The sequence below is a fragment of the Myotis brandtii genome, unplaced genomic scaffold (genome assembly GCF_000412655.1).
Source record: "Myotis brandtii unplaced genomic scaffold, ASM41265v1 scaffold126, whole genome shotgun sequence".
Lineage (NCBI taxonomy): Eukaryota > Metazoa > Chordata > Mammalia > Chiroptera > Vespertilionidae > Myotis > Myotis brandtii.
In genome coordinates this window covers 1807728-1835509 of record NW_005354425.1, presented here as the reverse complement: position 1 = coordinate 1835509, position 27782 = coordinate 1807728, and the positions used below count along the sequence as shown (strand labels likewise).

At 35.5% G+C, this 27782-nt stretch overlaps 1 protein-coding gene across 7 annotated transcripts in view; it reads right to left on the bottom strand.

Annotated features, from left to right (window-relative positions):
- The window catches only part of KLHL13 (kelch-like family member 13), a 302378-nt gene that overhangs the window by 36292 nt on the left and 238304 nt on the right, over positions 1 to 27782 (bottom strand). For 4 of the 7 annotated variants that reach the window (XM_005859453.2, XM_005859451.2, XM_014534190.1 and 1 more), the window contains one exon: positions 1649 to 1790. In XM_005859453.2, coding sequence (XP_005859515.1) covers positions 1649 to 1790 — 142 coding nt within the window. Of the gene's footprint in view, positions 1 to 1648; positions 1791 to 26687; positions 26801 to 27285; positions 27772 to 27782 lie in introns of those variants that run through there. The other 3 variants (XM_005859455.2, XM_014534189.1, XM_005859456.2) reach the window with 3 other exon arrangements.

Genomic DNA, 27782 nt, shown 5'->3' with positions numbered 1-27782 from the left:
AGAACAGTGATTCTAAAAGTATGTATCTCAGACCTTCAGTATCACCTGGGAACTTATTAGGAATGCACATTTCTGGACCCTACTCCCCATTTTTGATTCAGAAAACTGGGGGTGGGGAGCAGTTCACACTGTTTTAACAGCCATCCTCCTAGTGATTCTGATATGCACTAAAATTTGGGAACCACTGCTTTCAATCTGTGTCATTACACTGCAGTGGCTTTCATTATTTGGTTTAAAGTACATTTTAAAAATTAGCAGAACCACAAAAATTGTCATTAACACATGACTATGGTCATGGATAGGGCAGAAGTATAGTGGAGGGGTACACAAGTCAGTCTCTTTGTATTTTCTTTAGAGAAAGTACTTTAATATAACAAAAATTCTTTCCTCTCATGCTTCTCCTATCTGCTTGACCCATTATTCTCTCCATCTATAGCCTTCCAAAACCAACAATTAAACCATTTACATAGACTTAAGATGCCAGGAGATAGAAATTGTTTCCTTCCTGACCCTCACATTTCTGTTGATGATACCCCACAGAACAATGAACTCTAAAACCCAGCTCCCATTAGAAACTGAAACATTGGGAAAATGTGATTTCACTGAATCACACAGATGGGAACTAGAGGGAATTTAAAGATCTCCTTGTCAAGAGTCATATTTTGGAGTTAAGAAAATGAAGCCCAGAGGAATAACAGCACAGCAAGGCCACACAGCAAAGATAAACCTCTTTCCTCACTATGTTATCTATATATTATGCTAATACTATACTTTATACTATATTTTGCTTTATTATAATGGTTCTTGACAAGATATATACATGAAATTCACCTATTTCTTTTAAAAACACATTTAGAAAGATTTATTTTCCTTATCTTACTAAGCAGAGAACACTAATATAATTTAACTATATCTAGAAGACATTTATGGACATCCTTTATTATGTGATTCTCTAACTCAGCAATGCCCACAGAGGTCAGGGAGTATCCACAAGGGTCAGAAGTACTTGGACTCACGAAATCCCTACACTAAATACCTCCATATTATAGTTCTATGTATTCTTTTGACTTTCTATTGTTTTTCTGTCCTTTCCTTTGATGTGAGTTATTACTTCTTACATCTATCAGTGTATTTGCATCCAGCAGTCCTCACATTGCCAATGTGAGTTGAGACATCAAATAAATAAAACCTTAGAACTACGATAAAAGTGACAATAAAATAAGTTGTGCATGAAGAACTAGAACATTTAGTGTAGAGACTCTGTGATATTTATTTTGGCTGCAATATAGTGGAAAGTTAATGTTGCCAGATACAACATTCTCTAATAAAGTGGAATGATAGCAAGACTTCCTTTACACAAACAAAGCAAAGAATGAACTCTGGGGATTTTTTTTAACACCAGGAAGGTATGCAGTTTTCCCCTCAAAGTTTCTCCTCTGTTGCTTGTTTGCTTTTTTAAAATTGATAAACCTTATTTTTTTAGAGAAGTTTTTGGTTCACAACAAACTTGAGCAGAAAGTACAGAGAATTTCCATACAACCCCACCCTCAAACGTGCACAACCTTTCCTTCTATTGACATCCCACACCACACAAACCCGAGTGCTTTCTAAAGCCATTAGATACTAGAAAAAGGACAGTTTACAATACCTGTAACACCACAGAACTGTGGGTATTGCTGGTAAAGATGCGAGTCGCTCCTGCCTTGGAAGACTGCAAATGGGATGAGAGGCCCATTTCGCTGCTTCCAAGGGACAATTTCATGTGTTGGTCTTCCTCTTCCACGAGAGATCTAAGAATTTGTTTAAATCAGAAAGAGAGGCAAATTAAAAGTTGTCATATAATTCACAGTAATGATATTATTTCAAGAAATAATCTAGTACTAATCATCTGTCTATGGAATATACTGAATTTTGTTTCAATATATTTTAAAAGGCTCACAGCACTCTAACATTATAGAAGAAAAACATATTTTTTCTTGCAAAACGCTTCCCAAGGTCAGTAAAGACAAATGAGACCCTGATAAAACAACCTACAAGCTGGTTCAAAACTATAATCACAGAGGGTTTCATTTTTTTAGTGTCAGAATAATTGCTTTTGGTATTTATTTCACTGTATAGGTAGCAATACAATCAAATTATGCTATGCACAGTTAAAATAAATTTGGAATGCCTACTTTTAGAAAGATAAAAAAAATCTCTCATTTATTTAATAGTCACTATGCATTAGGCACTTGCCAAGAAATTTACACACATGATCCTTAAAAATATCATTAAAAATATCCATTGCAATAGGTACTCTGATTGTCCTTTTTATTAAGTATAGGACAAATGAGCTACAAAAGGGTTAAAAAACAATTGGCCTAAGGTCACAAAAATTTTTAAGTGGTTGTGATAGGATTTGAATGTATGTCTAGTCTTTTTCTAAACTCCAACAGCCCCATTAATAAAAGGCAAAGATTAACTGTGATACATTACAACATTATTTCCTCTTCTGTTGTTAGTTATAGTTCTAATCAACCCAAAAGGAACAAAAATTTTTGCATGTTAAAATATTTTGTTTTCTAGCAATATCTCTTACATCATTTGGGGATTATTTAGATAAATAGCTACCGTGTAGTGGCATTTCTATTTTTTCAAAGAAAGAAATAATAAAAATAATAAATACAAGTTATATCCATGTATATTATAACAGTATTTTTTAGGGGCGATAAAAAAGATTTTTAAAAAGATTGGAGAACAGCCCTAACCGGTTTGGCTCAGTGGATAGAGCGTTGGCCTGCGGACTCAAGGGTCCCAGGTTCGAATCTGGTCAAGGGCATGTACCTTGGCTGTAGGCACATCCCCAGTAGGGAGTGTGCAGGAGGCAGCTGATCGATGTTTCTAGCTCTCTATCCCTCTCCCTTCCTCTCTGTAAAAAATCAATAAAATATATTTTAAAAAAAGATTGGAGAACAGTAGTCAACAGAGAATATATCAAAATATTTCATAGTTACCTCAGGTAGGTTACACTAAAAACAATCATCATGGTACAACCTTTCATTATTCCTTAGACCAGGCTGGCTTGTATTTCCTTAGGTATACATTGCTAAAATTGTCTCTGAATCAGCTGCCTAAAGAGCAGGGAGCTCATGGCTCTGAATGGGTCTGTGCATTCATAATGTAGACTGCTAAAATTGACATCAGAAATCACGAAGGAAGAATGGATTTTCAAGTGCTAGAACTCTGTAATTTTCCCACTTATCTGTAACTGCTTAAATGATGAATTATTTGTTTTACTAATTCCAGCCTATCCAATATCATAAAGATTTCACTTTTTTCCCTATCATATCTATAATCTAAGTTGATCAGTTTTAACAAAAAAGTTTTAAGACTCTACTGGACTTTTAATAAAGATCCTGCTTTTTAAATTCTGACACCAACCAGCAATAATTAGCAAAACTTCTGGCCTTGAGGGTGACATCAATTTTCCTTAATGATATTAGAGCCACAGTATAATAAAAATGAATTAATAATATAGGACCATGTTTTATTGAACTCTCATGGATATTTAATAAAGAGAATAATTTAAATAAAAACTTAACAAGCATTAAAGAAAATGAATATAGCTTTCCTCAAGTTTCAGAAATAGGTTTAAAAGAATTAAAGTATATACATGATATATACTATACATACACTCACACACACTTTTAAGAGCTTTTGCAAAAGACATTTAACATTACAGAATCAACTGGAAAATGGGTAATAGACAGATGGTGAGTGGTATCCCTAACCAGAAAGTTTCCATTCAACCAGAATTATTTTAATGGGATATTCAAGCAGAATGTCTTATTATTTTCTGTATTCCCTGCACAGAACCTGGCACACGAGAAGTTTAATATATGTCATTTGAATGAATGCAGAATCTCATTTCTGTGGATCATTCCAAAGACATCTCCTTATCTTGCAGTGCTTTAAATGACTATCAATGATCATTTTTATAAAACCATAGATATAACTGGGACAGAAGTACAGCTAAAACCACATTGCCTTCGGTTGACCTCTTACCCCGCCAAAGGACTTGTATGCACGCATATAAGCATAACCAATGCACATAAGACACTGGGGGGTAGGGGAGGTCAGGGGATTGTCAAGGGCGGGGGGAAAAAAAGGACATATATGTAATACTCTTTGTAATACTTTAAGCAAGAAAAAAAGTAAAAAAAAATCCACATTGCCCCTATGACATATTCTGAAAATTGCTTTTAAAAAATAAACTACAGATAACAATTGTTTACTTGCCATTTATTTCTTGTTCTTAAAACTGAAAAGCAGAATATAAAGATGCAGCCCTTTCTTGGCAAGATAATACCACTAGCTTTCTAATTAATTACTTCAAAAGCTGAAGAAGCCTTCAATAAATCATCTTCTTCATGACTTTTTATCAACATTGTTTGACTTTATAACATTCAGAATACTTCATATTATTTCTGCATCAGTAACAGTAGATGCCATTTCAACCTTCTCAGCAGATTCAATATTCTCTTCTCTCTTTTTCATTAAGTTTACTGGATGTGAAGAGCACTGGTCTTCAACACTGCAAGGATGTGAAATCTCTCTACAACCCCCCAGGTCACAATTCTATCAATCTATCCTTAGAGGAATTATTAGCTGAGTAATTACAAAAACAAATAACATTTTAAATCATTTTTTCAAGTCATATGGTTAAAAGCAATATAAAGATCAATGGTTCTCAATAGGGGAAAGGGGACCAAGAGGATGTTTGCCTCCTCTCCCCCATGCCTGGCAATGTCTAGAGACATTTTTCATTGGTACAAGGGGGAGGGTTTGTGTGCTACTGTCTGATGGGATGCTGCTAAACATCTCCACATCAAACATATCAAATGTGCCAAGGTTGAGAAACCCTGATACAGAGGGGCTAAGATCCTCGGGAAAATTTTTCTAAAGCAATTACATGTTCTAAATAACTTCCCAGCCAAGAGTTGAATCCACGATGTAATGCTGGCAGTAAAAGACACAGTAGGATTATTAATTGCAACTCTTCCAAGACTACCTAACAATAAAATACCTCTGTTCTTTCTTGGCAAGACAATATGGCTGGCTTTCATATTATTAATTAATGGCCTGTCAATTTGAAAAGTCAAGTGTTTACAGTAGATAAGTAGATAATGGCTTTGAAGTTTATAAGAATTATGCAGGAAAGCTTTTGTTCTATATAAACTCATGTAAGAATAATAATTTAATTCTGCTTAAAACAATTATTTGGATTCACTTTTACATGCTAATTTAGAATCAAGCAAATCCTGCCCAAATAATTCCATCAACATTATAAAATTAATCACAGGAGAGATTGTGTTCATCAATTTTCTTTCTAAAAATCAAATCTTTTTCCTACAACATCTGTATATTGCCACCAGGTCAAACCCACCCATCACACCAAGACTGAACACATCTTAGTTTCTAAATAATGACCAACCACAGAGTGCAAAAGCAATCTTTCACAAAGTATACATGAATCAGTGAACTGTGCTTGCTCAAAAAGAACAATTGCTTTTTCGAAGACACTGTCTGATCGTTTTACTGAAAGCATTGCAAAGGTGGTCAAACTGAACATACACATACTATGGCATTTCTTTGTACTGCTATTTGAAGACAAAAGAAATAGAAAGTTTAAGCAATTGACATGTGTTAATAGGGTGATGCTAACATTGTAATCTTACCTCAAACATTTCCATATTTTAAAAATTACTCCCAAGGGAAACATGTAAATGATATGAGCAGAAAATTCATAAAGATAAAAGTACAAATGGTTAACAGAAAAATGTTCAACCTCATTAGTATTCTAGAATATGCAAATTAAAGCAAAGATTCCATCTTTGAACATGTAAAGTTATCAAAAAATAAGAGTGGAAGATATACTCTCAACATTGCTAGTACAAACATGTATGAAGCCCATGCTGTCTGTATGGTTCTGCTCACCCAAATGGATTTTTTAATGGAAATTTCAAAACCATCAAATGTACAATCATTTTCCTTTTATAGTGAACACCATGACAATAGAGGATTGTGTATTATGTGTACAACCTGGTAGGTGGGCTGCAGCAAAAGTTCTCTGCCAACCTGGTTCAAATATGTTTTCTGCAATGAATAGTTCTGTAAAGGTAATAGTTTGGCAGGCATTCTATAAAGAATTGTAAACACGTAGCATTCACTACAGCAATCATGTTTGGAGGCATGCTATTTGGAGAAGGGAAGAGTATCACACAATTGCATCATTTGGCCTCAAAGCCTCAAATCCAATAGTCATCAATCTACATACCAAAAAAAATATTACTCCTATAAAATCCACTGAAATGAGTACTTTTGTGTTTAAAAAATAAGGTATCAACTTCATAGGTCATAAACTGCGCACTTCAAATTCTTGGTTTCTATCATTTCAAGCACCAGTTTAATGCTATACAGAAAGGCAGGTGAGGTCACATTTCATTATCAATGAAAAGAGGACATTTTAGTGCTTTTTAAAATTATTAGCATGAAAACACATGAAACGCTTGCCTTTTCTTGGTAGAGAAGTTATATGTGTATGCATGCTCTGGTATGTTAACTTCTTACACCAAATGAAGAGCAGCACATTAACAGTGCCGTGAATAAAATATGCTAGTAGGAGCTGTGTACACTCAGAAAAAAATACAGATTAAGCTTATCAAAGTAGTTGTCAAGTTATTTTCTTTACTTTCCTGTTTTTATGTTAATTTCTGAAGGGGAAAATAAATTAATCAGAAAAGCTAAGAAGGTAAAAGTATTTGAACAACACCTTTAACTTTTCTCTAGTTAGTTCACAATTAGTTTCATAGCACGTATTTTTGCTTGCAACCATTACATTACAAAGTGGTTAAACCTAACAATGCACTCTAATAACATAATTCCACTGTAACAAAAGAATAGGAGTTTGAGTTAGTGTCAAAAGTATTATACAAATATTGTTATTGCCCAGAGTAGCAATGTTATCATAAGTGAAAGTCAGTACCAGTGGGTTGGTATACAAGAACAGCAACACTGACAAAACAACAAAAAAACAACAGAATTAAAAATAAAAGCCATGAATGGTATACAACAAATGGTGTATAACAAATCTGGTTGGTTAATCAAGGCCTTGACTCATGTTTTCCACCACCCTTCCCCCAGAAAAACAAAGTACATATTTCTCACACTCACAATTTAAAAAGAAAATCAAGAAAAAGGTTTTCTTCAAAGAAGAACTCCCCCTCCATTTGGTTTTCTGCTCTGAAACAGAGAAGTGTCTACTAGCAGCAGCATTTGCGAAATGAAACATTTCTTGCGATAAAGTTGCATGGCAGGTGGAGGAGACATTTAGCCACCTGTTCTCATACTCATTTGAATTTGAGTGCTAAATCTGTCAAGGTATTTCTTTCCATTCTTGAGAAATAATTTAAAAACTTAAGATGGTAAAAATAATTTTCCATTGATTTTTTCTATAGATTTAAATTATGCATACTATATTGAATTCTAAAGGTATTAATAACCTTCCTACATTACAACATTTAGAATCTGAACTCTCCTTTACATGCCTCCCAAACAAAAACTGAATTATATTCTCCCTCTCTCTAAATTAACTTCCCATTAAGAAAAAAATAGGGAAAGATTTTAAAAATCAGAAAGAAAATTTCCAACTCATGAAATTAATATGTATAAAATAAGTTTGGTGTTTTCATTAAAAGAAAGACACAACAAAGTTAAAACTTAAAATACTGAAAGATATGTCCTAACTAAAATGTCATTTACAGTATCATTGCACAAGGAAATTATAAATATCACAGCAAGTTCTCTTCATAAGACATAAATTAATTGCTGTTTAAGAAACTGTGGAGAATATATCTCCTTAATGAGGTGCTTGCCTGAAAGGAACTAAGAAAGATAAAGATTTGGTTACTTATTTGTATTTTTTAATGACTTAAATAGAGTTGTCCCTCAGTATCTGCAGGAGATTGGTTCCAGAACACTCCCCCTCACCCAGATACCATAATTCATAGATGCTTAAGTACCTTATATAAAATGGGGTAGTACAATGCATACAGTCAGCCCCCCCCCCCCCAAATCTCAGATTCCCAACCTCTAATCGAAAATATGGATTTAGCCCTGACTGGTTTGGCTCAGTGGATAGAGCGTCGGCCTGAGGACTCAAGGGTCCCAGGTTAGATTCCAGTCAAGGGCATGTACCTTGGTTGTGGGCACATCCCCAGTAGGGGCGTGTGCAGGAGGCAGCTGATCGATGTTTCTCTCTCATCGATGTTTCTAACTCTCTATTCCCCTCCCCTCCTCTCTGTAAAAAATCAATAAAAAATTTTTTTTAAAATATGGATTTAGACTGAAAATATAGTTGGTTGAACCCAAGGATGAAAAACCTGGGGAAACAGAGCCAACTGTATATTATTGTCCACTTACATTGAATTCACTAATGAAAGTCTTTAGCATACATGATATAAAATAGCTGCTAATCTTTCCAATGCTTTCTTTTCTGCTGCAGAAGTACCAGAGCCCACAAAAAAAAGAAAAAAAAGTTCAAATGATTTTCCAAAGTAAAGAAGCTTCCTTATATGCATATGCCTGACATATTTAAAATAAAATTACATTAATAAATAGCTGATGTCAGTTTTAACACAGGAATAAGATCGTTTACCCAGCACCTGCTGTGTGCTAGGCATTTTGCCAGACACATTCTCTGTACTACTTAATCCTCATAACAATCCCATTTTAAAGACAGGAAACTGAAGAGAGTTAAAGGCCTCACCATGAGTCTGGTAACTATGATTTGAACTCCAGTCTGATTCCAGAGCTCACATTGTTCCCATTACAACAAGCCTAAAAATGAAAAATAGCAGAGTAGAGACCATAAAGCAAATGACATTTCAATGCCTAATTTATAAATACAAGTTGGATCTCAGAGAGACACATTCTGTTATAGACAAGTCATTTTCTGGTTGAATCAATTCAGTTTAAAATCAGCCATTTTTACTACTACTTCCATAAAAACAATACCAGTGCTAAAAGTCTCATATTCTCCCAATGCTTATGGGGTAAGGGGATAGCATATCTTAGGATGTATCTCAGGTCAAATTTAAGGAGAACTTTACATTACTGATATCAAAATTTAAAAGAACAGATTTTGAATTCCAAAGTCACCCATCACAATCACAGAAATAGCACTATGACATAGATGAGGAAATGGAGCTAAACAAATGGAATGACAAATGATATTCCATTAGATAACTATAACAGGATGAAAGTTAATTATCCAAACCATAAAGCATTTGCACTGAATATCTCAAACCTGTTCAAGAAAGCCTTTAAAATTAATGTTTGTTCCCTCTATCTGCCATATTTCAAAACTTTTGTCTTCCTTCATCTTTTAAAATCCATACACCAATTAAAGTACATCAAGTCTCATCTAGACCGGAAAATTCTTCTGTTTAGAAGCTTGGTTTATATCCTATTTCTTATTCTTCACATTTCTGATAATATTTTGATGAAAAAATAGATAGATAATAGATAGATAGACAGATAGATAGATACCTGAAGTAGAAATAAAAGAGTAACCAAAATAATAAATTTCTAAATTCTGATTCCACACCTACTATATAAAAAATCTAAGTTAAAGCTCCCTAACTTTCAGAAGCTGTATATGGTGAGCGTATGCAAGTGGTAGTGGTGGGAGGGAGATGCAATATGTACTTGTAATTTGGGGAAAACAGACTGTGTTCCCATCACTGTTACTAGCCCCCTGCCCAGTGCACAGAGGAAATAATTATAATCTTCTGACTGCATATTAGTTCTCTGGAAGGATGATCCACCCTTCAGCAAGCACCAGCCTTTCCCGTTGAAAAGTTTAATAATTCCTAAGACAGGGAACATGCCTTCTTATTCTTCAACCCCCAAATGAAGAAACTGGAATGGGAGTTCCAACACCCAGGCCAACTTTCTTTAAAGGAGCTTTTTGCTCCCAGAGGATTTGTTAACCAAGGTGTCATTTTACTTCTATTACCCTTAGCTCACCAACTTTGAAATTTGACTATTGTGCTATGGTGCATTTCAATGGAAAAGCATGTTAAAGAATTCTTGTATCACCTACCTAAAATTTCAGTTCATTAAATATTCAAACCTCCAAGTTATCTAATTTGAGTTTATTATAAAGCCAGATTCCATAAACTCAAAACCAATTAGAAATCACTGAGACAAATCTCTTTGGGAACAGGAGAATCATTAATCAAGAGGTAAAAATCCTATCCTTTTCTGTCTTAGAAACTTAGAAAAATTTCCCAGTTATAGTCAACTTCACAAAGTCAATAATTCATGACCAGGTCTTAGAGGAATGTTTATTTCTTTTTAAAAAGGAAACAAGAAAACATAGGGTAAGACTTTCAAATTACAAAGTAATAGTCAATTGCATTCCATGTTTTAAGAATTATAACTGGCAGCTCTAAGAACCCCACTGATTCTATATCTTCGAAGCCTCTAATAAATATGATAAATCTCAACCTTGATTTTGCAATGACCTAGAGGCATATCTAAGTAGTTCAATGAATGTGGTAAGAATTTCAGTATCAAATCAATCATGTTTTAATAGAATGTTTAATATGATTTAATCAAATCAATATTTTAATATGATGACCAGTATTTTTAAGACAGGAGAAGGTAATACAAAAAGAAAAATCAGAAGATAGATTATTAACCCAATGAGTCTGGGAATCACACTTAGGATAGTTCTAGCAAGCTAATCTCACTTATGGAGCTTATAGAAGCAAACAGTCTAACTCAAGCAAAAATTCCCATATTAAATTATTTTCCATTTTGTACATAACTATCTGCCTCACCATTAATGTTTTTTACATTAAACTTTGTTTAAGCCTTTAAGTTATTCTTCTTGTACTATCTACACTAATAAAAGAGAAACATGCAAATTGGTGTCACTCCACTACACCCACCAGCCAAACAGGATGAGTATGCAAATTACGCTGCTGTAAAAAGGAAGGAACTCCTACCATTTGCAACAGAATGGATGGAGCTGGAGAGCATTGGGTAAGTGAAATAAGTCAGTCAAAGATAAATATCACATGCTCTCACTCAATTGTGGATTATAATGAACAACATAAACCAATGAACAAAAACAGATGTAGAGACAGAGAAGCATCAATCAGATGCTCAAAACTCAGAGGGAAGGTAGGGGAGGGTGGGGGTGAGATCAACCGAAGGACTTGAATGCATGCATATAAGCATAAGCGATGGATGTGGACAACAGGGGGTGAGGTGAGGGCAGGATTGAGGGGATGAGAGGACATTGGGGGGATAAGGACACATTTGTAATATCTTAATCAATAAAGGGAAAAAGCTAAAAATAAAAAATAAAATAAATAAGAGAAACATGCAAATTGGTGTCACTCCACTACACCCACCAGCCAATCAGGATGAGTATGCAAATTAACCCAACAAAGATGGTGGTTAATTTGCATATGCAGGCGCAGAGCGAAGACTGAAGGCTCCAGCCCCAGTGAAGACTGAAGACTGAAGACAACTGAAGACTGAAGAGGCTTGGCTTCTCCGCTGCGGCCGGAACGAAGGCCTGGGTCCTGGGTGCCAGAGGAAAACTGGTGCCAGCAACCAGGGAAAGGAAGGCCTATTGCACGAGTCTCTTCATGCAACAGGCCTCTAGTGCTTACCATAAAGAAACATAACCATTGTTGATCCTAAGTTCTCAGGTTGTTAGGAGATAGACAAAATCTATAGTCACCTACAGCCCACTCACCTATCTACACATTCAAGTATCATATTCTAAGAGTATAAATTCAGTCTTTAACCCCATAAATGACTTCTGATTTTTCTCCTAAAAGTCCATCAGGCTCCATCACATTATTACACTACTAGAAAAGTATTTTAACTAAGATCACTATAATGTCCAGCTCTATATCACAACACAATTCCATGATCTAGCTACAGACAGCTCTGGTAATGTAACAAAAATTTCTCTACAAAAATAATTTTATGAGTCTTTGTCCATTGTTCAGTAACACTAAGGAAGGAATCCTGGGCAAATGTTTTGTGTATCATGACTATATTTGCTTATCCAAAATATTAAATATTCTTAATAAAATTGGTAATTATTTCCTGAAAGGTAGACTTTTTTTTTTGAGTGGGTAGATGCAAATTATAATTCTTTGGGGAATTTGCTATTTGGGTAAAGTGTTTCTTTTTAGGAACATTGAACTCTCTGGTTTAAAGAGTATGTATGTGTGTATACTTGTGTGGAACTCAACAAAGGTAGAAGCAGATCATATCATTTAAACAATATGGCACCGTAGGCATCAAGCATTCACACTTCTCGGTCATTTAAATGAGAATCTTGCCCTGACCAGCGTGGCTCAATTGGTTGAGCATCATCTCATGCACCAAAAGGTTGCTGGTTTGATTCCCTGTCAGGGACATGCCCAGGTTGCAGGCTACATCCCCAATAGGGGGTGTGCAGGAGGCAGCCGATTAATGTTTTGCTCAGACATCGATGTCTGTTTCTCTCTCTCCCTTCCTCTGTCTGTAAATAATCAATAAAAAATCTTTTAAAAAATTAGAATTTAAGTAGAAGGTAATTGGGTCATTTTCAGACTGTATGTGTTTTTGAAGAAGCTATGAATAGTGAAGTAGTAAGGAAGTACTAACTTGATCTGTTTGAGGAGAAAGGTATATTAAACAAGAAAGAGAGAAGCAGTACTTTCCTTCCTTCCACACGGTCATTAAAAACCAATTTATAATTTCTGGCCTTCAGTGTGCAAGTGAGAAGGAGACTGGGAAGCATCACCACATATGTAAGGATAGCAAAGAGTCAAAGTTTTAAACATTTGTCCATCTAGTTGTAAAATGCTACTCTAAATGGTACTACCCTCACCCCACCTACAACAGCTATTTCTTAAAGCAATAAGTCATATCCAAATCTCCAAAATCAAATCTTTTCATAGATCACACTTTAATGAGAAAATTGATTTATTTAAAGGTACTCTCAATGGAAATTAATTCAATGACATAGTTCTTGATCATTTCTGGGAGCTTGGTCAGTCAGAATAAAGTTCAGGAATCTCAAATGTATCCAGATGTCATGCATTCAAGAGAGATATAGCTAGGATATTTTGGACTCTAAAAGAAAATTGTTATCATCAAAATACTTCAGTCACCTCTGACTCTTGCTTCTTCACCATGTTCCATGTCCAAGCGACTGTTAAAGTACTACTGACTATCTCTCTTCCATGCTCCTGTCTTTCACAGCCTCTCCACTCTCACTGACCTTACAACTTCTGGTATCTACTACTTCTCATTTGGATTTTGTCATTAATATAAATTACATATTTTTATAGTATAGCTTCTTAACAAACTGTCATTGTATTTATAACTCTGAAAGTCACTTCCTTGCTCAAAGGATTCAATGACTCCTCACTACTTGCTGAATAAACACCTAATGCCACACTCTTCAATTCAAGGTTTCTTGGACTATCCCTCCTTAACTAATCACACATTCCAGCAAATAATTCAAAATAAATATATATTTAGTGATTAAAGAATAAAACTATCAATAGAATATGTCATTTTCATACTTATTAACATCTATGCCTTTTTTCTATTGCTAACCAAATAATATAAACACCATTTTATTTAAATATTTTGATAGAAGGAAAATTTACTGAATTTAAATGGAATAAATGCTAAACATTTGCAATTGGGTTGAAGCCGTTTTAAGTATAAAAATTCAGAAGATAAGTAAACATGAATGATTTTTCATTACTAATTTTAAATTTATTTTCTTAAACACTAGGTCAGATTTCCTTTTTCCTAGTCAGTCTATTCCTTTTTTCAAACAATATGTACAAAACATGTTATCATTTAAGTGCAAACACATTTGCTTTAAAACATAAATTTATCCAATTTGCTCCATTATGGTAAAAGACATGTAAAAATAAGTTAAAAAACTCTTAACTTTAAGAGTAGTTGCTGTCTTGGAACATATTGTAATCTTATTTTCTTTATCAAATTATAATTTGATGAACCATGACTAAAGTATTCTGGTCACCGGTAAATTGTTTCTGCTAAAACTACTTTCAGTCTGTAACCGCATAGTGGTATTTATCAGCAAGCAAGGAACAGAATCAGGGTTTTGGATTAGTTTTCATAGCAAAGATAGCTGTAACTTGCTCTCTAACAAGACTGGTACATATTAGATTACTGCATATATCAAATGAAGAAATTCGACACTCAAGTGAAGTGATTTGCACAGGGCTACAGACCTCAAAACTACACTTCCTAAATTCATGCATCAACTCAGCATTTATTGAGGACCTACTATGTTCCAGGCATCTCACAAAGAGATAGGTAAACAAAGAGCAGGTGGGATACTTGCTTGCAAAAAAATCACAATAAAAGAAACAAACACTTTCCAAAGGACTAAATGATATATAAATAACAATAAATTATCAACATTGTCTACTAACAAATACCATGTTGTATAACTTATATAAACCATAGTAACAAAACTAACTGAGAACTTTGCTCCTAAATACAGAAGTGTATGAGTTCATATTTAGCATATACACCAAATGAAAAGATAAATAACATTAACTTTCCTTACTATTATTTTATTTTAAAGGATTATTCATCCCAGAACAGGCTATTTACAAGGCTGAATCAGCAATCAAACAACATCCACTATTCAAAATTATAATCTGCAATTATCCTATATAATAAAAGCCTAATTTGCTAAGTGTCCGACCGTTTGACCATTCGACCAGTCGCTATGACATGCACTGACTACTAGGGGGCAGACGCTCCGACTGGTAGGTTAGCTTGCTGTTGGGGTCCAGACGATCAGGACTGGGTGATATGGACCGGACGTGCCCTGGAGCCCTCCCATGGCCCCTCCCCGGCCCCAATCGTGCACTGGTGGGGTACCTTGGCCTGGCCTGCATCTTCTCACAATCCGGGGCCCCTTGGGGAATGTTGGAGAGCCAGTTTCAGCCCAATCCCCACAGGCCAGGCCATGGGACCCCACCAGTGCAGGAATCCGTGCACCAAGCCTCTAGTAATAATGTAAAAGAAAGCCAGAACTTATGATGATGCAATGGTACATCTCATCATTTGAGAAAAAGGCAGTTTCTAACTGCATCTATCTATGTATTTCAGCAATCTGTCTATGGAAAATATTCTAATGAGCCAGGTCTTGAGTCTACTTAAGATCAAAATTTTGGTTGCAGTTCCACAAATTTTTCTTTATCTGTGAATCATTTAGAAATAACTACTTACACACAATCCTTGTAGGAAAGTGTTCATAATGAATGAAAATCATTTCAATTTGGTGATGCTAAGGGATTGGATGATCTATTCACAACTAAGAACATCCAATATACTTTTCAAAATTATATTTCAAATATTGGGGGTCCACCTCAATGAAAGCTAGATCAAACTGAGTTCATTAAAAACATGGCTCACTGTAGGACAAGAGAAAGGTTGTAATGTAATCACATGTATAAAGAGAAATCTAGCTGATGTTTTTTAATAAATTGTCTTTTAAAAAACTGTATTGCTACATAAGCCCCTATTCTCCCCCCATTGACTTCTTCTAACCCACCTCCAACCCCCACTCCAGGCTTTCACCACCCTATTTTCTGTGTCCAGGGGTTATGCATATACATATACTTATACAAGTTCTTTGGTTGATCTCTTCTCACTCAGTAAATTGGTCTTAATCATTAATTTGTAATACAGTGGAATGGGAAAAATAATAAAAAGGCGTGGATTAAATCATTACTTACAAACATACAGATGGAGGAAAAATCATCCAACATAAATATCACATTTTTTTCAAGGTACAATGGTATGACAAGGAGTAATTTCTAAGATTCCTTCCAGCTCTTGGTTTCAAAGTACCCTGAATAAAATAATTATGCTTTTTGAGATGTCCTGGTCTTATCTCATTGACCAGTGAAAAGCACTATATTTTTGAAACCAGAAACAAAAAGTGATAATAGAAGATGTTATAGGACAAGTTGTAAATGAAGAACAAAGGTCATTTTGAATTTTTAGAAACACCTGCATTGAAAAACTTTAATGTAGGAGGGAAGAAGGGGGAGATAGGGAAGGAACAAAGGGATGACATAAGCACTACTTTAGCACAGATGTTCACAAACATTCAACTGAATTTGCTACTCCAATTTATCATTCTCATGTTTAATTTTCAAAAAATTTCCAGTGCTCTAAATAAGTAATCTTATTTTATAAGATTTTCAGTGCTCTAAATAAGTAATCCATGCCTTTTATTTTTTTATTATTTTTTTTAATTTTTTTATTTTATTGATTTTTTACAGAGAGGAAGGGAGAGGGATAGAGAGTTAGAAACATCGATGAGAGAGAAACATTGATCAGCTGCCTCCTGCACATGTCCCACTGGGGATGTGCCCGCAACCAAGGCACATGTCCCTGACCGGAATTGAACCTGGGACACTTGAGTCCGCAGGCTGACGCTCTATCCACTGAGCCAAACCGGTGCTGGCAATCCATGCCTTTTAAATAAAAAACTCAATCAAGCCCTTGCACCTTCCATAATAAGAAGCAAACAGTGTTCAGAGAGTTAAATAACTGGTTTTGAGTTTGGAACATTCCTCCACTCACCTCCAAGTTTAGAAATGTCACTTTTTCAGGCCACAGTAACTTGGGGGACGGTCAGGTTTTATAATCAATAACTGAGTGACATAGACAGTCCTCATCTGTTATTTTACTGTCCCTGTTTCACTCAATAGATGTTAACCAATGCTCAAATTTCTGTATTTTTCCCTTGCTCAAAGCACTGAAAGGCATTAGTAAGGCAACAAGCAGATAATTATATGTCACTGATTCTGTAATAGGTTTTGAAGATTTTTAAATGGTTCTCTCAACAACCTGTATTATCCTTTTGACTTTTCAGAGATATGTGAGGACCTGCTAGTTGTTAACTATTATTTTCCTGTGGACTTTGCTTTATTCTGAACAGTCCTTTGTATATACTAAAAGTGTTTGGAGAAAGTGGAAAGAAATGAGGAATCTTTGACATTTTTTTCTTCAATACAATAAAAAACAATATCAACCAACTTGTATTACACACTCACTGCAGCACTTTTTAGACAGCTCTAATGTCAATGGAGAAATTTGGGATACTTCTGCTTATTACATAAAACTTTATTAAGAAAATGAATTCATGCCAAGCCAGCGTAGCTCAGTGTTGAGTGTCAACCTATGAACCAGGAGGTCACAATTCAATTCCCGGTCAGGACACATACCCAGTTGCAGGCTCAATCCCTGGTGGAGGAAGCAGCCAATCAATGATTCTCTCCCACCATTGATGTTTCCAGCTCTCTCCCCCTTTCCCTTCCTCTCTGAAATCAATAAAAATACAATTAAAAAAAGAAAATGAATTAATGATTTTAATCAAAAGGTGTCACTAATGCTTATTAGCTTTTAAAAGGAGACTTGGGCCATGCAAACCATCTCAAAAACAGCCTGAATTTTTAAGAAGGCAAGTAAAAAATAAAGTTTTTAAATGACTAGGATCTTAGTTTGAACTCATATCTGCATTTTATGTGTTTCTGTATATTTGCAAAGTCTTTGTATACAGTTCATTTGTGCTTGTTTTATAGGACTTGGAGCATAATAAAAGTTCTAATAGTAGAGATTGTCTTCATGATACTTTTAACACAACCTCAGATTATAACTCTGTCACTGGATAATTCTACTTTTTATAAGATTTCCAGTAAATCACTGTTGCAAAGTTTGAGAACTGCCTATGTTATATTTAAACTATTGTAATTTTCAAGAATAAAACTACTGGCCCAGAGAGTAGTATAGTGTAGTAACAAGAACCACTTGGGTCAATTGGAATAATTTCTTACAATGCGTGCATAAGCCTAACTGTGTTCAACTATAGCATGGTAGACAGAATAATGGCCTCTCAAAGATGTCCACGTCTGAATCCCTGGAACATGTGAATATGGGATTACATGACAAAGGGGATCTTGTAGATGTGATTAAGTTAAGGACCTTGATATGGAAAAATTATCCTGTATTATCCAGGTGGGCTCAACTTAATCACATGAGTCCTTAAAAATGGTAAACAAAAGCAAAGTAGGTCAGAAAGAGATCAGTGTGAAAAAAAAACACCCTGCCATTTCTGGCATTGAATATGGCAGAAGGGAGCCACAAGCCAAGGGATGCAGGCCCTCTAGAAGCTGAAATTGACCCTTAGCCTATATAGCCAGCAAGAAGATGGGAATCAGCCCTGACCGGTTTGGCTCAGTGGATAGAGCGTCGGCCTGAGGACTCAAGGGTCCCAGGTTAGATTCCAGTCAAGGGCATGTGCTTGTTTGCGGGGCATATCCCCAGTAGGGGGTGTGCAGGAGGCAGCTGAATCGATGTTTCTCTCTCATCGATGTTTCTGACTCTCTATCCCTCTCCCTTCCTCTCTGTAAAAAAATCAATAAAATATATTTTAAAAAAAGAAGAAGATGGGAATCATAGTGGTCCTACAACTGTGAAGAACTGACTTCTGCCAATGACCCAAATGAGCAAGAATCAATCTCCCTCGGAATCTCAGAAGCAAATGCAGCCCTGCTGACACACCTTGACTTTAGCCCAGTGAGAACCATACCAGACTTACGACCTAAATAACTGTAATAAAGTTGTGATGTTTGTAGTAATTTGTTATGGCAGCAATAGAAAATTAATACATGGAGTGCTGTGTGTGTGTGTTTTGGTTTTTTGTTTGGTTGTGTTTTTTTAGACCTTGCACACAATTAAGCAATGCGACAATAATGTTCACAAGAAAATACTAAACATACTGAATGGATAGTACCCTTAGAAAGTGCTAAAAAGAGCACACCAACTACAGCACTGTCCGTGGTGGATAATTACATGGAAGAAAAAGATAGGTAGCCAATGTAGGTAGAATAGTGTTTCAAGAGAAATAGGAAACACTAAGGTTAATCCTGATATACCAGCAAGTAAAGATAATTGCCCCAGTATTTTTCTACAGCTTTACCACTTGACAGTATTGTCAAATAAACCTTACTTCTCTCTTTACCCCCATCCAATTTAAAAAAATATCTTCTCATCTGTCATATTCTTTGTTCATCTAATCCTAGTGTGATATTACCTAATAGATGGCATGAAAGTAGCAAAAGTCTATAAAAATAAAAAGGCATTAGAGAAGTTAAGAGCTTTGAAATCAAGCAGACCTAAGTTTGAATTCTCGTTTCACCTCTTAAAGTGTAACATTGAACAACTTAATTAAGCTCTCTGAACACTGTGCCCTTGTGTGTAAAGCAGGGAAAAGACTTACCCTTATAGAACGTTTGGGAGGCAGCTTGAAAAGTTACCGGCACTTTTATAGTACTCAATAAACCATATTATATTTAACTATGCGAAACCAGGACAATTTTTTAAACTGCAAATAAATTTTTAAAAATTTCATATGAAATTTACAACATCTGATATATATGCTAGATTCAAGATTTAAGCTCTTAGAGTTCTCAAAGTTATTTTTAACTATGTTTTTCTTATGGAAGGATAACTTGTTTCATTTCTCCATTGAACCATATCATAAGAAGTACTCTCCAACAAGTTGAGCATGCTTGTCTTACCATACCATAAATGTGGCAAAATTGGGTAAAAACAACATTTACCTGTAGGAACATATACATTTAGGAAGTCATCTAATTGGAAATCTTTTACTAAACTTGAAAACATGATATAATTTTACGTTTTACCAAATTTACATTGTATAGTCCAGGATCAAATTATTGCTACTTAGAAGGTAAAATGTGTATCTTTGTGCACTATAAAGCACCTAAACCTTATCCAACTTAAAGTATGGCATTCTGTTCTTCTTGTTTAAGAAGGTTACTATCGAGTTTAAACATAAATTGCACTTTAAAACCTAGTATCTCTCCCTAATTCCTGTCTCCTCATCTAGCCCAGACACATTTCTGTAGTGTTTTCATTGCCATTAAATTTGTTATCAATACTGAAGGTACAGTAAACAAACATGTTATTTAACTTGATTATCTTGGATAAGAATTTTCACAACAATAAAATAAATTAAGCAATTAAATTATTTGTGAATAAAGATAGGATGGAAGACAAAGAATGGTCATTTTGAATGACTGCAAGGACTATACCCCTAATACCCAGAAGATTTATGCCTGGTACATAAAAGGAAGTAAATAACTTTTGAATATTATAAATTCATTTATATAAGGTGATTTAAAAAGAACTAAGCACTTGCAAAAATGGATTACTCATTAACTTCTTTATGTACTAACTAGAGGCCCAGTGCACAAAATTCGTGCACGGGTGTGGTCCCTAGGCCTGGCCAGCAATTGAAGTGTGAGCATCTGGCATGGAAGGGCAGGTCCCAGCGACCTCTGGGCCCTGGGCAGCACCTGGGCCCCCACACAACCCCCTCCACCTGAGTCCCCATGTGGAGATGAAGTGAGCGTGGCTGGACGCCACGGGCCGGCGCGCAATGTGGGCCTCTGGGCTGCCCAGTGGCACAGCACAGAAGCTGGGCGGGCAGCATGCTTTCTCCTGGCCGGCCTCACAGACCGGCTCCTGCGCAAAACCACGGGGAGCCCGACCAGCCCCTGCGGTGCTGGTGGTTGCGGCCTGGCTCATTCAGAAGAGGTCACACAGGTGCAGGGCAGGCTCCTCACGAGCACCTGGCACCTGAGCGCAGGGGGCTTTCCCGGCAAGCGAGCCCTCGTGTCCCGGGGGAGGGTAGCAGGAGGAGTGAGAGCAAGCTCAGGGGACACCCCTCACCTCCGTCCCCATCACCCCTGCTCCCAGGTAGCAGGCGAGAGGTCACAGCCTCCTGCCCGGGCGCCACGGGAGGTTGGTCACTGCCACCCACCCCCAGTTCCCCGTCCCAGGCCAGGGCCTGGCCCCAATTGGATGATCAGGGCCTGCCGGCCACTGGTCACCATCTACGGGGTGATTGGCAGGGCAATCGGGCCCCCACTCATGCCTGCCTTGGCCTGGTGCCACCTGTTCACCTGCTCCACCATCCTGCCAGCGCCCTGTTGCCGATGCCTGCCATGTTCCACACCATCCCCTGGTGGTCAGCGCACATCATAGCAAGCGGTCAAACTCTCGGTTGAGGGAACAATTTGCATATTAGGCTTTTATAATATAGGATTCCCCAAGAATCTCACCTTTATACCGCCTTTCTCACAGTCTTAAGAAAATAAAGCAATACACTGTAACTGCCATTTCAATTTAAAGTATCATGCACAATGCTTATAATTCTTGACTAACCACAAGCAATAAAGTCATTAACACAAAAACTTGCTTATTGTCTCTTTCTTCTTTCTTTTCCCTCCTCCTAAATTGGCCCCACTAAATATTCTGAGTTTCAAGGAGAATGCCTGGAATTCTTATAATTTTTAGCCAGACTTCCCATGATGGTATAAGATTAGCATTTTCATCTCTCTCCCTTGTGGGGCAACTGTTTTTGAGGGGTACTTGGAATTAACATTCATTTAAGGATAAAAAATGAATCTAGATTAATTATTAACAAGTAAAATTCTTGAAAATTTCTGAAAGCATATAAAATACTAGCTGTCTGTAGTAAAGTTTCTTGTATGCAATGTTTTTCAGTTAGATTAAATGGTTATGAGATTTTTAAAAAAAAACATACACAATAGGCTTTAAAACAAAAATTTAACTTCACTTCCACATGCCACACTTCCTCAGACCAAAAGATCTGAAGTAGCTAAAAGAATAAACACTGAATATGAAGAGCAAGCAATCCATGTGTAAACCTCTGGAAGTTAGTAAACTCTAAATTCACCATGGTCCAGTGTGAATCCTATGATTAAAAAATAATACAGTCCCAGGCTCTATAAGACAAGCAGAACATCTGTATAAAAGGACAGAGGTGTCTTCTTCTAGTCAGACCATATAAAAAAAAACATTGCATTCAGATGTAGTATCTCATATAAAGATTATCATTAAAAAAATATCTGGGTGAGGACAACCAGCAGAGTGAAGGGTCAGGAAAATATGTCACATGAGTTAAAGAGAAGATTTCCAGACTTATACGTAATGGAGAAAATAGATATTTTTAGTATATAGCTTGATAAGGCACACTAGGGACAGGAAATAAAAGATATGAATTGATTTTGCTCAATGCAAGGAAGAGCTGTCCACAAATGAAAGGTGCTACCTTGATGAGGTAATAAGCTCTTTGTCGCTGCCAGTCATCAAGGAGGAGATGTATAACCATATTTCAGAGGTGTCACAGGAAGGATTCTTGTTTTAAAGGGGGTATCGGATTCTCTAAATTATCTCTAAGGTCACTTTATCTCCATGGTTTTTCATTAATAAGGGCAAAGCTAGCCCTTTTGCAAACTCAGACAATGGAAATTCCCAGAGAATATGCCACAAAAGTTACAGACTAACACTAAATTGTTCTTAGGAGTTCTTTATGTTACTGCTCCACATAATTTTGTTTGATTGACCATATGTAGTGAAAACAAATTAAGCAGACACAAAACAAAAGTTTATGTCTATGCTAATTGTGCAAGTGACTAAGTATATTCTTTTCTAATGTGAGATAATCAATTTAATAAGTATTTTGCTAAATAAAAAAGATATCTAAAACCACAAGTTTTCTTCTATTCACCAAATTAGAAAAAAAAGACAATCTTAGGAGCTAGACATGTCACATTAGGCAAGTACATATGTTTTTATTTTTTATTAAATTTATTGGTGAAGGGATTAAGCAAAAAGAACACACACATGCATATTTTAATTTAGTCTATCCTTTGAATCACCCACAAACAAAAATACATTTATATAGTATGCATACTCTTTTCTCAGTAAATCTAGATACTGAATTGTAATGATGAAATTATAGAAAACAATTGCTATAAAATATTGTGCTATTGATATTTACTATAAAATATATTTTGCATATTAAACAAAATCATTGTAAACAGGAAGCTAACTGAATGCAGGTGCATTGGCCGGAAGAGAAAAAGTCTAATTCACCAATACTCATTCTACACTCATTGTCCTTTTCCTTGAGAAGGGCAAAATTCTAAGGAAAATATCCCTTAGTGTCAGTCTTGCTAGAATTCCTTGTTATATTGAGCTGGTTAATTCTTACCTATTATCTTACTCCCAACTGTCACACTACTATTATCAAAATGTACTACTTATGAAGAAAAGATAAAAGGATCACTAATGCTAATCCTGGTCTATTTCAGTGTGTCCTTAGAGTCTAGCAATACATTAATCCTATAACATTAGGCAGAAGGAACCATTTGCTATTTTAAAACGATGAATACCAAAACACCAGAAACCCACTAAGATGGGAGTGTCTTTTAAGCTTTATTAATTTAGGCAAAATGACAGGTTAATTTATATGATTCACACCTGTCAGGAGCAGAGTCTTTACTAATTCAGTTTACACTGACCAGAAGATCTTCCCTCAGGCTAAGGTTGAACTTCAACCTACTGTTGAAAAGAGTGTAACACAAACATGTCACTCAGATTTCTATCAAGACAATCCCTTCAGAATTCTACATGGATGGCACACCACCCTGCCACTTTTCAAAACTGAAGCTGAAGGAAGGCTGAGTCTATCCAATAAAGACTAAACATTTGGTAATAAATCTATCTGGAGGCCAAAGGATTTGTTTCCTAAATCTCTTGTCTTTAAAATATTCCACTCTTCCCAAATCATATTATAACACAATTTGAAAAGTGCATTATATAAAAAACTATTTCCCTAATATTATCAAAAATATTGTTAGTCATCAATAAGTCTTGAAAATATGGAGAAGTTTCAACTGTCATTCAAATCTAAAGAATCAGAAAGAAAAACTTCTGTATTTAAACCCACAAGGAAAAATAGCCTTTCTGTTCAATGTTTGCAGTAAGTTAAACATTCCTTACTGTAGCTTTCACTAGTGTAGCAGCACTGCCCTATCCACAGCATCAATGGAAGGCCCTCTCTAGCTAAGTAGCACCTACACTGAGTTTAGAAAGAGGCTGTAAAGAGCCTTTATGTTTTTCCATACTTGCTCAATTACTACAACCAAAAATATTTCATATTGAAATTTTAGTCTTGAAAAAGTACCCATCTTCAATGAAAACCACATAATATGTATATGACAAATCATAGTACATAACGATAAAACATTGCAAACCAGTGCTTCTGGTACATAAGCAAACCTACAAAAATATGCTTTCTTAACTGTGAAGAATTCTATATTCAAGATACTATTTTAATTATTTATACATAATTTCACAAGTAAATTCTAAAACATCACATCTTATCGGTGTCAGAATTTATTCCATTTTAATGCAAAGACTTTAGACCCAAAAGACACAAATAACCATTTAACCTGTTTGCTAGCAGAAAGATTGTGAAAATAAATATAATGTTATTTGACCCAGTATTCTCTATTATAATTTTTGAAAGCAAAAATAATACTAAACTTAAGTATCATTTTGTATGTAGAAGTGTCATGGAATATAAAGAAGCACTGACAAGAACAACATGTTAAAGATGATAATTTTATTTCTGGTCAAGTAAGTAAATGAACTCTAAATTTATTTTAAAAGCTGCTTTTAAACTTCCTAAGCTAGTCTTTTCCTATATTTAACATATTTTCTTCATGTATATTTACATAATATTTCAAACCTGTGTTTATTTATAAAGAAAAATAAATTAAGGCCAATTTAATAATATAGGCCATCACAATATCAGAATAGTCTAGGCTAATGCTACCTCTTTGAATATATTTTTCCATTGTACCTATTTGTACTACCAATAATCAATGTCAACATGCAAGGTCTGTGATATTTTCTAGCTTCTATCCTCTAAATCAATTCATTCATATCACCAGGTCAAAGAGGTGAGTACATACTTAAAAGGAAGAAAGTGATTCATTAAAGATGTTGTATTGGGTTGTATCTGAGTCTGTGGCTATTATGAATTAATCAAATATAAGTATTTTTAAACCAGCTGCAACTGGAGCTGTACTTTGGATCTTTTGGACAGTAAAATATTGTAGAAATACTAGAATCATTAAACATTATTAATTATAACCTACTGATTTTAGTTGGGGCTGTGTGTTTTGTTTTGTTTTGTTTTGTTTTGATGATAAACTTCCTTTAGGTAAATCTTTAGTCATTTCTCACCAGCTAAGTTTCATAAAGTCAACAGGCACATCACATTTTCTGAAAAAATTTGAAGGAACTCCATTAACTTGTCATCTCCATTATTTTTGTGCTTTTGACAACTACAGCTTTTGCAAAACAAATATAGCTGATCCTTTTTTCTTACTTTACAAATATAACTTAAAATATAATTTATAGGAAAAGGAGTTTAACTCCCAAACAGATAAAATCACTTGAAGCATCTCTAAAAAGAGATATTTTAAATCGAAAAATGAAATGATGACAGGATTTAACTAAAATGTCCTCATTTTCCAGCGCTTTCCAGGGAATCACCTCTTTGGGACTGAGAGCACAAGCACACTTATTTCCTTAGCAGCTGAAAGCCATTCAAAGAACTACATAGACGCCACTGTGTATCTGAACCTCATAAAAAAACAAAAACTAAGTAATAAAATGGCAACTCACCAGATTTCTAAACACACAATTAACCTAAAGCAGGAAGAATTTTCCACATCTCTCCTACTGAAAAATATTTTAAAGGGAACACTGACAGCTAAGACAGACTTATGCTCAAAAGCTTTACTGAATACTAATATTTATTTGTTAAAAAGGTCCAGCTTTCACTCCTTATTCCACCAAAAAAAATCACAGACAATACTTTAAAGGAATATTTTATTATATCTCCTGGATTTTTTTGAAAGCAACACTGTGAATTTAAAAAATAAGATTTCCAAATATTCTAGAAAAAATTCCCAATATACTTCAGTGTACTTTTACTTAAAATAAATTTCTAAAATAGGCATTTGAATAATGTACTTTTCAACTCCACATGTATAAATAACTATTTGTACAACTGTAATTTGCACAAATTCAAACTTACACCTCAGAACCAGAATTATAAAACTGGGAAAGGAGATATTAAACTGATTACTATTCAGACACAGCTCAAATATAAAAGTCCTGATTAAAAGATTCATTTTATTAACAATGTGTTAACTCTAAATGTTTCAAACTCATTAAAAAATTATATAAAGCATTTCCATATTTCACACAACACAAGAGCAAGCATCAGCAGCTTTTTGTGCCGCTGCACAAAAGAAGTCATCTTAAGTACTTCAGATATACAAAAATTAAAAAAAACAATGTAAAAGATTAAAGTTTATACTTGTGCAATTCCTTAGGTATATCTCAAGACTTTCACATTAGTAATTAAATTACCATTAGGCACTTTAAATAAAAATAAACAAACTCCTAAGGAAACAAAACAAAGGTAAAATGTGTGCATGCCAATATCTTTAAATATAAGCAAGCTTGCAGTTTTTAATCTTGTGCATTTTTGGATGTTGCTGTTTGTGATTTTTACCCCCTTTTGCCACAAGGTTGATTCATGAATGAAATCCCACTTTAATATCCTATTTTCTCTCACTTACATGTATGCTGGAGAAAGTGGAGTTGACCTGGATGTTTTAAGCACAGGAACTGGGAATTTCCAGATAGCAGGAGAGCTCGTTTTCCATTTCAATGGCATGTTGTCACCACGGTACTACAATAACAGTAAACAGCGTTTCCATAACAGACTACCAACTAGGACTTCCATTCCACACTGTACTGACACAGCAGTGGCTGCCGCGGAGAACAAGCAAAGGATTCTGCCAGTGCCCTAAAACCGATGCTTCCAATCTGTAAGATAGGGCTGCAAGGTACCTCCTTTAAATCCTCCTGTCCCCTAAAGCAATATGATGATTCTATCGTTCTAACTCAACAATAGTGCCACCTCGTTAGGAAAGCGTTGACTGCAGTATATTTTTTTAAGACTGCACTGTGCATACGGCACAATGCAGCTTTATTTAATAAAAGCAGCTAGGGTTTTGCTTTTCATTGTATTGTTTTAAGCTTGCATTGTCATTGTTCTACCTTAACCGGGATACTGCAGCACTGTACTATATTCTGCACCTCTTAACCTGATTTCTGACCAATAGTAGCAGGAAAAAAAATAGATGGGTTTCATATGAAAATGAAACAACATACCTACTCAGAATACACTTGTCATCCTCTGAACATTCTTCTTTTGAGCTGCAACAATACAAATGGGATATAAACCTCAGCATAGCCTTAGGCCACAGCTAATAGAGATCAGTGACTAAATTCAGCAGCCTGCTTTCCTCCTGTGCAAGCTCTGGCCACACAATACAAGAATGCCATTATGGGAAAAGCCCATTTAAAAAATGCCAGTCTCTCTGTTTTCCAGTTAGAAGAAGGCAAAATGTAAGAACAAATATAAACTGCTGCAGAACTCTGCACGTTCTTCTAGTAGCTTCTGATTCAAGGTGCTCTCCTTTCCCTATTCTTATTTCCAAGCCGGGATGAGCAAAATCTCATACATTTACAACATGCTGTGGTAACACGAAAATCACTCTGTCTTCTGCAGCAGAGAAGTACAGAGTAGCATGCTCTTAATAGCAGTCCTCAGAGGGACGCTATCAACAATCTAATTCAATGCTGCCCTCCCCTTCTTCTCTCCCCCT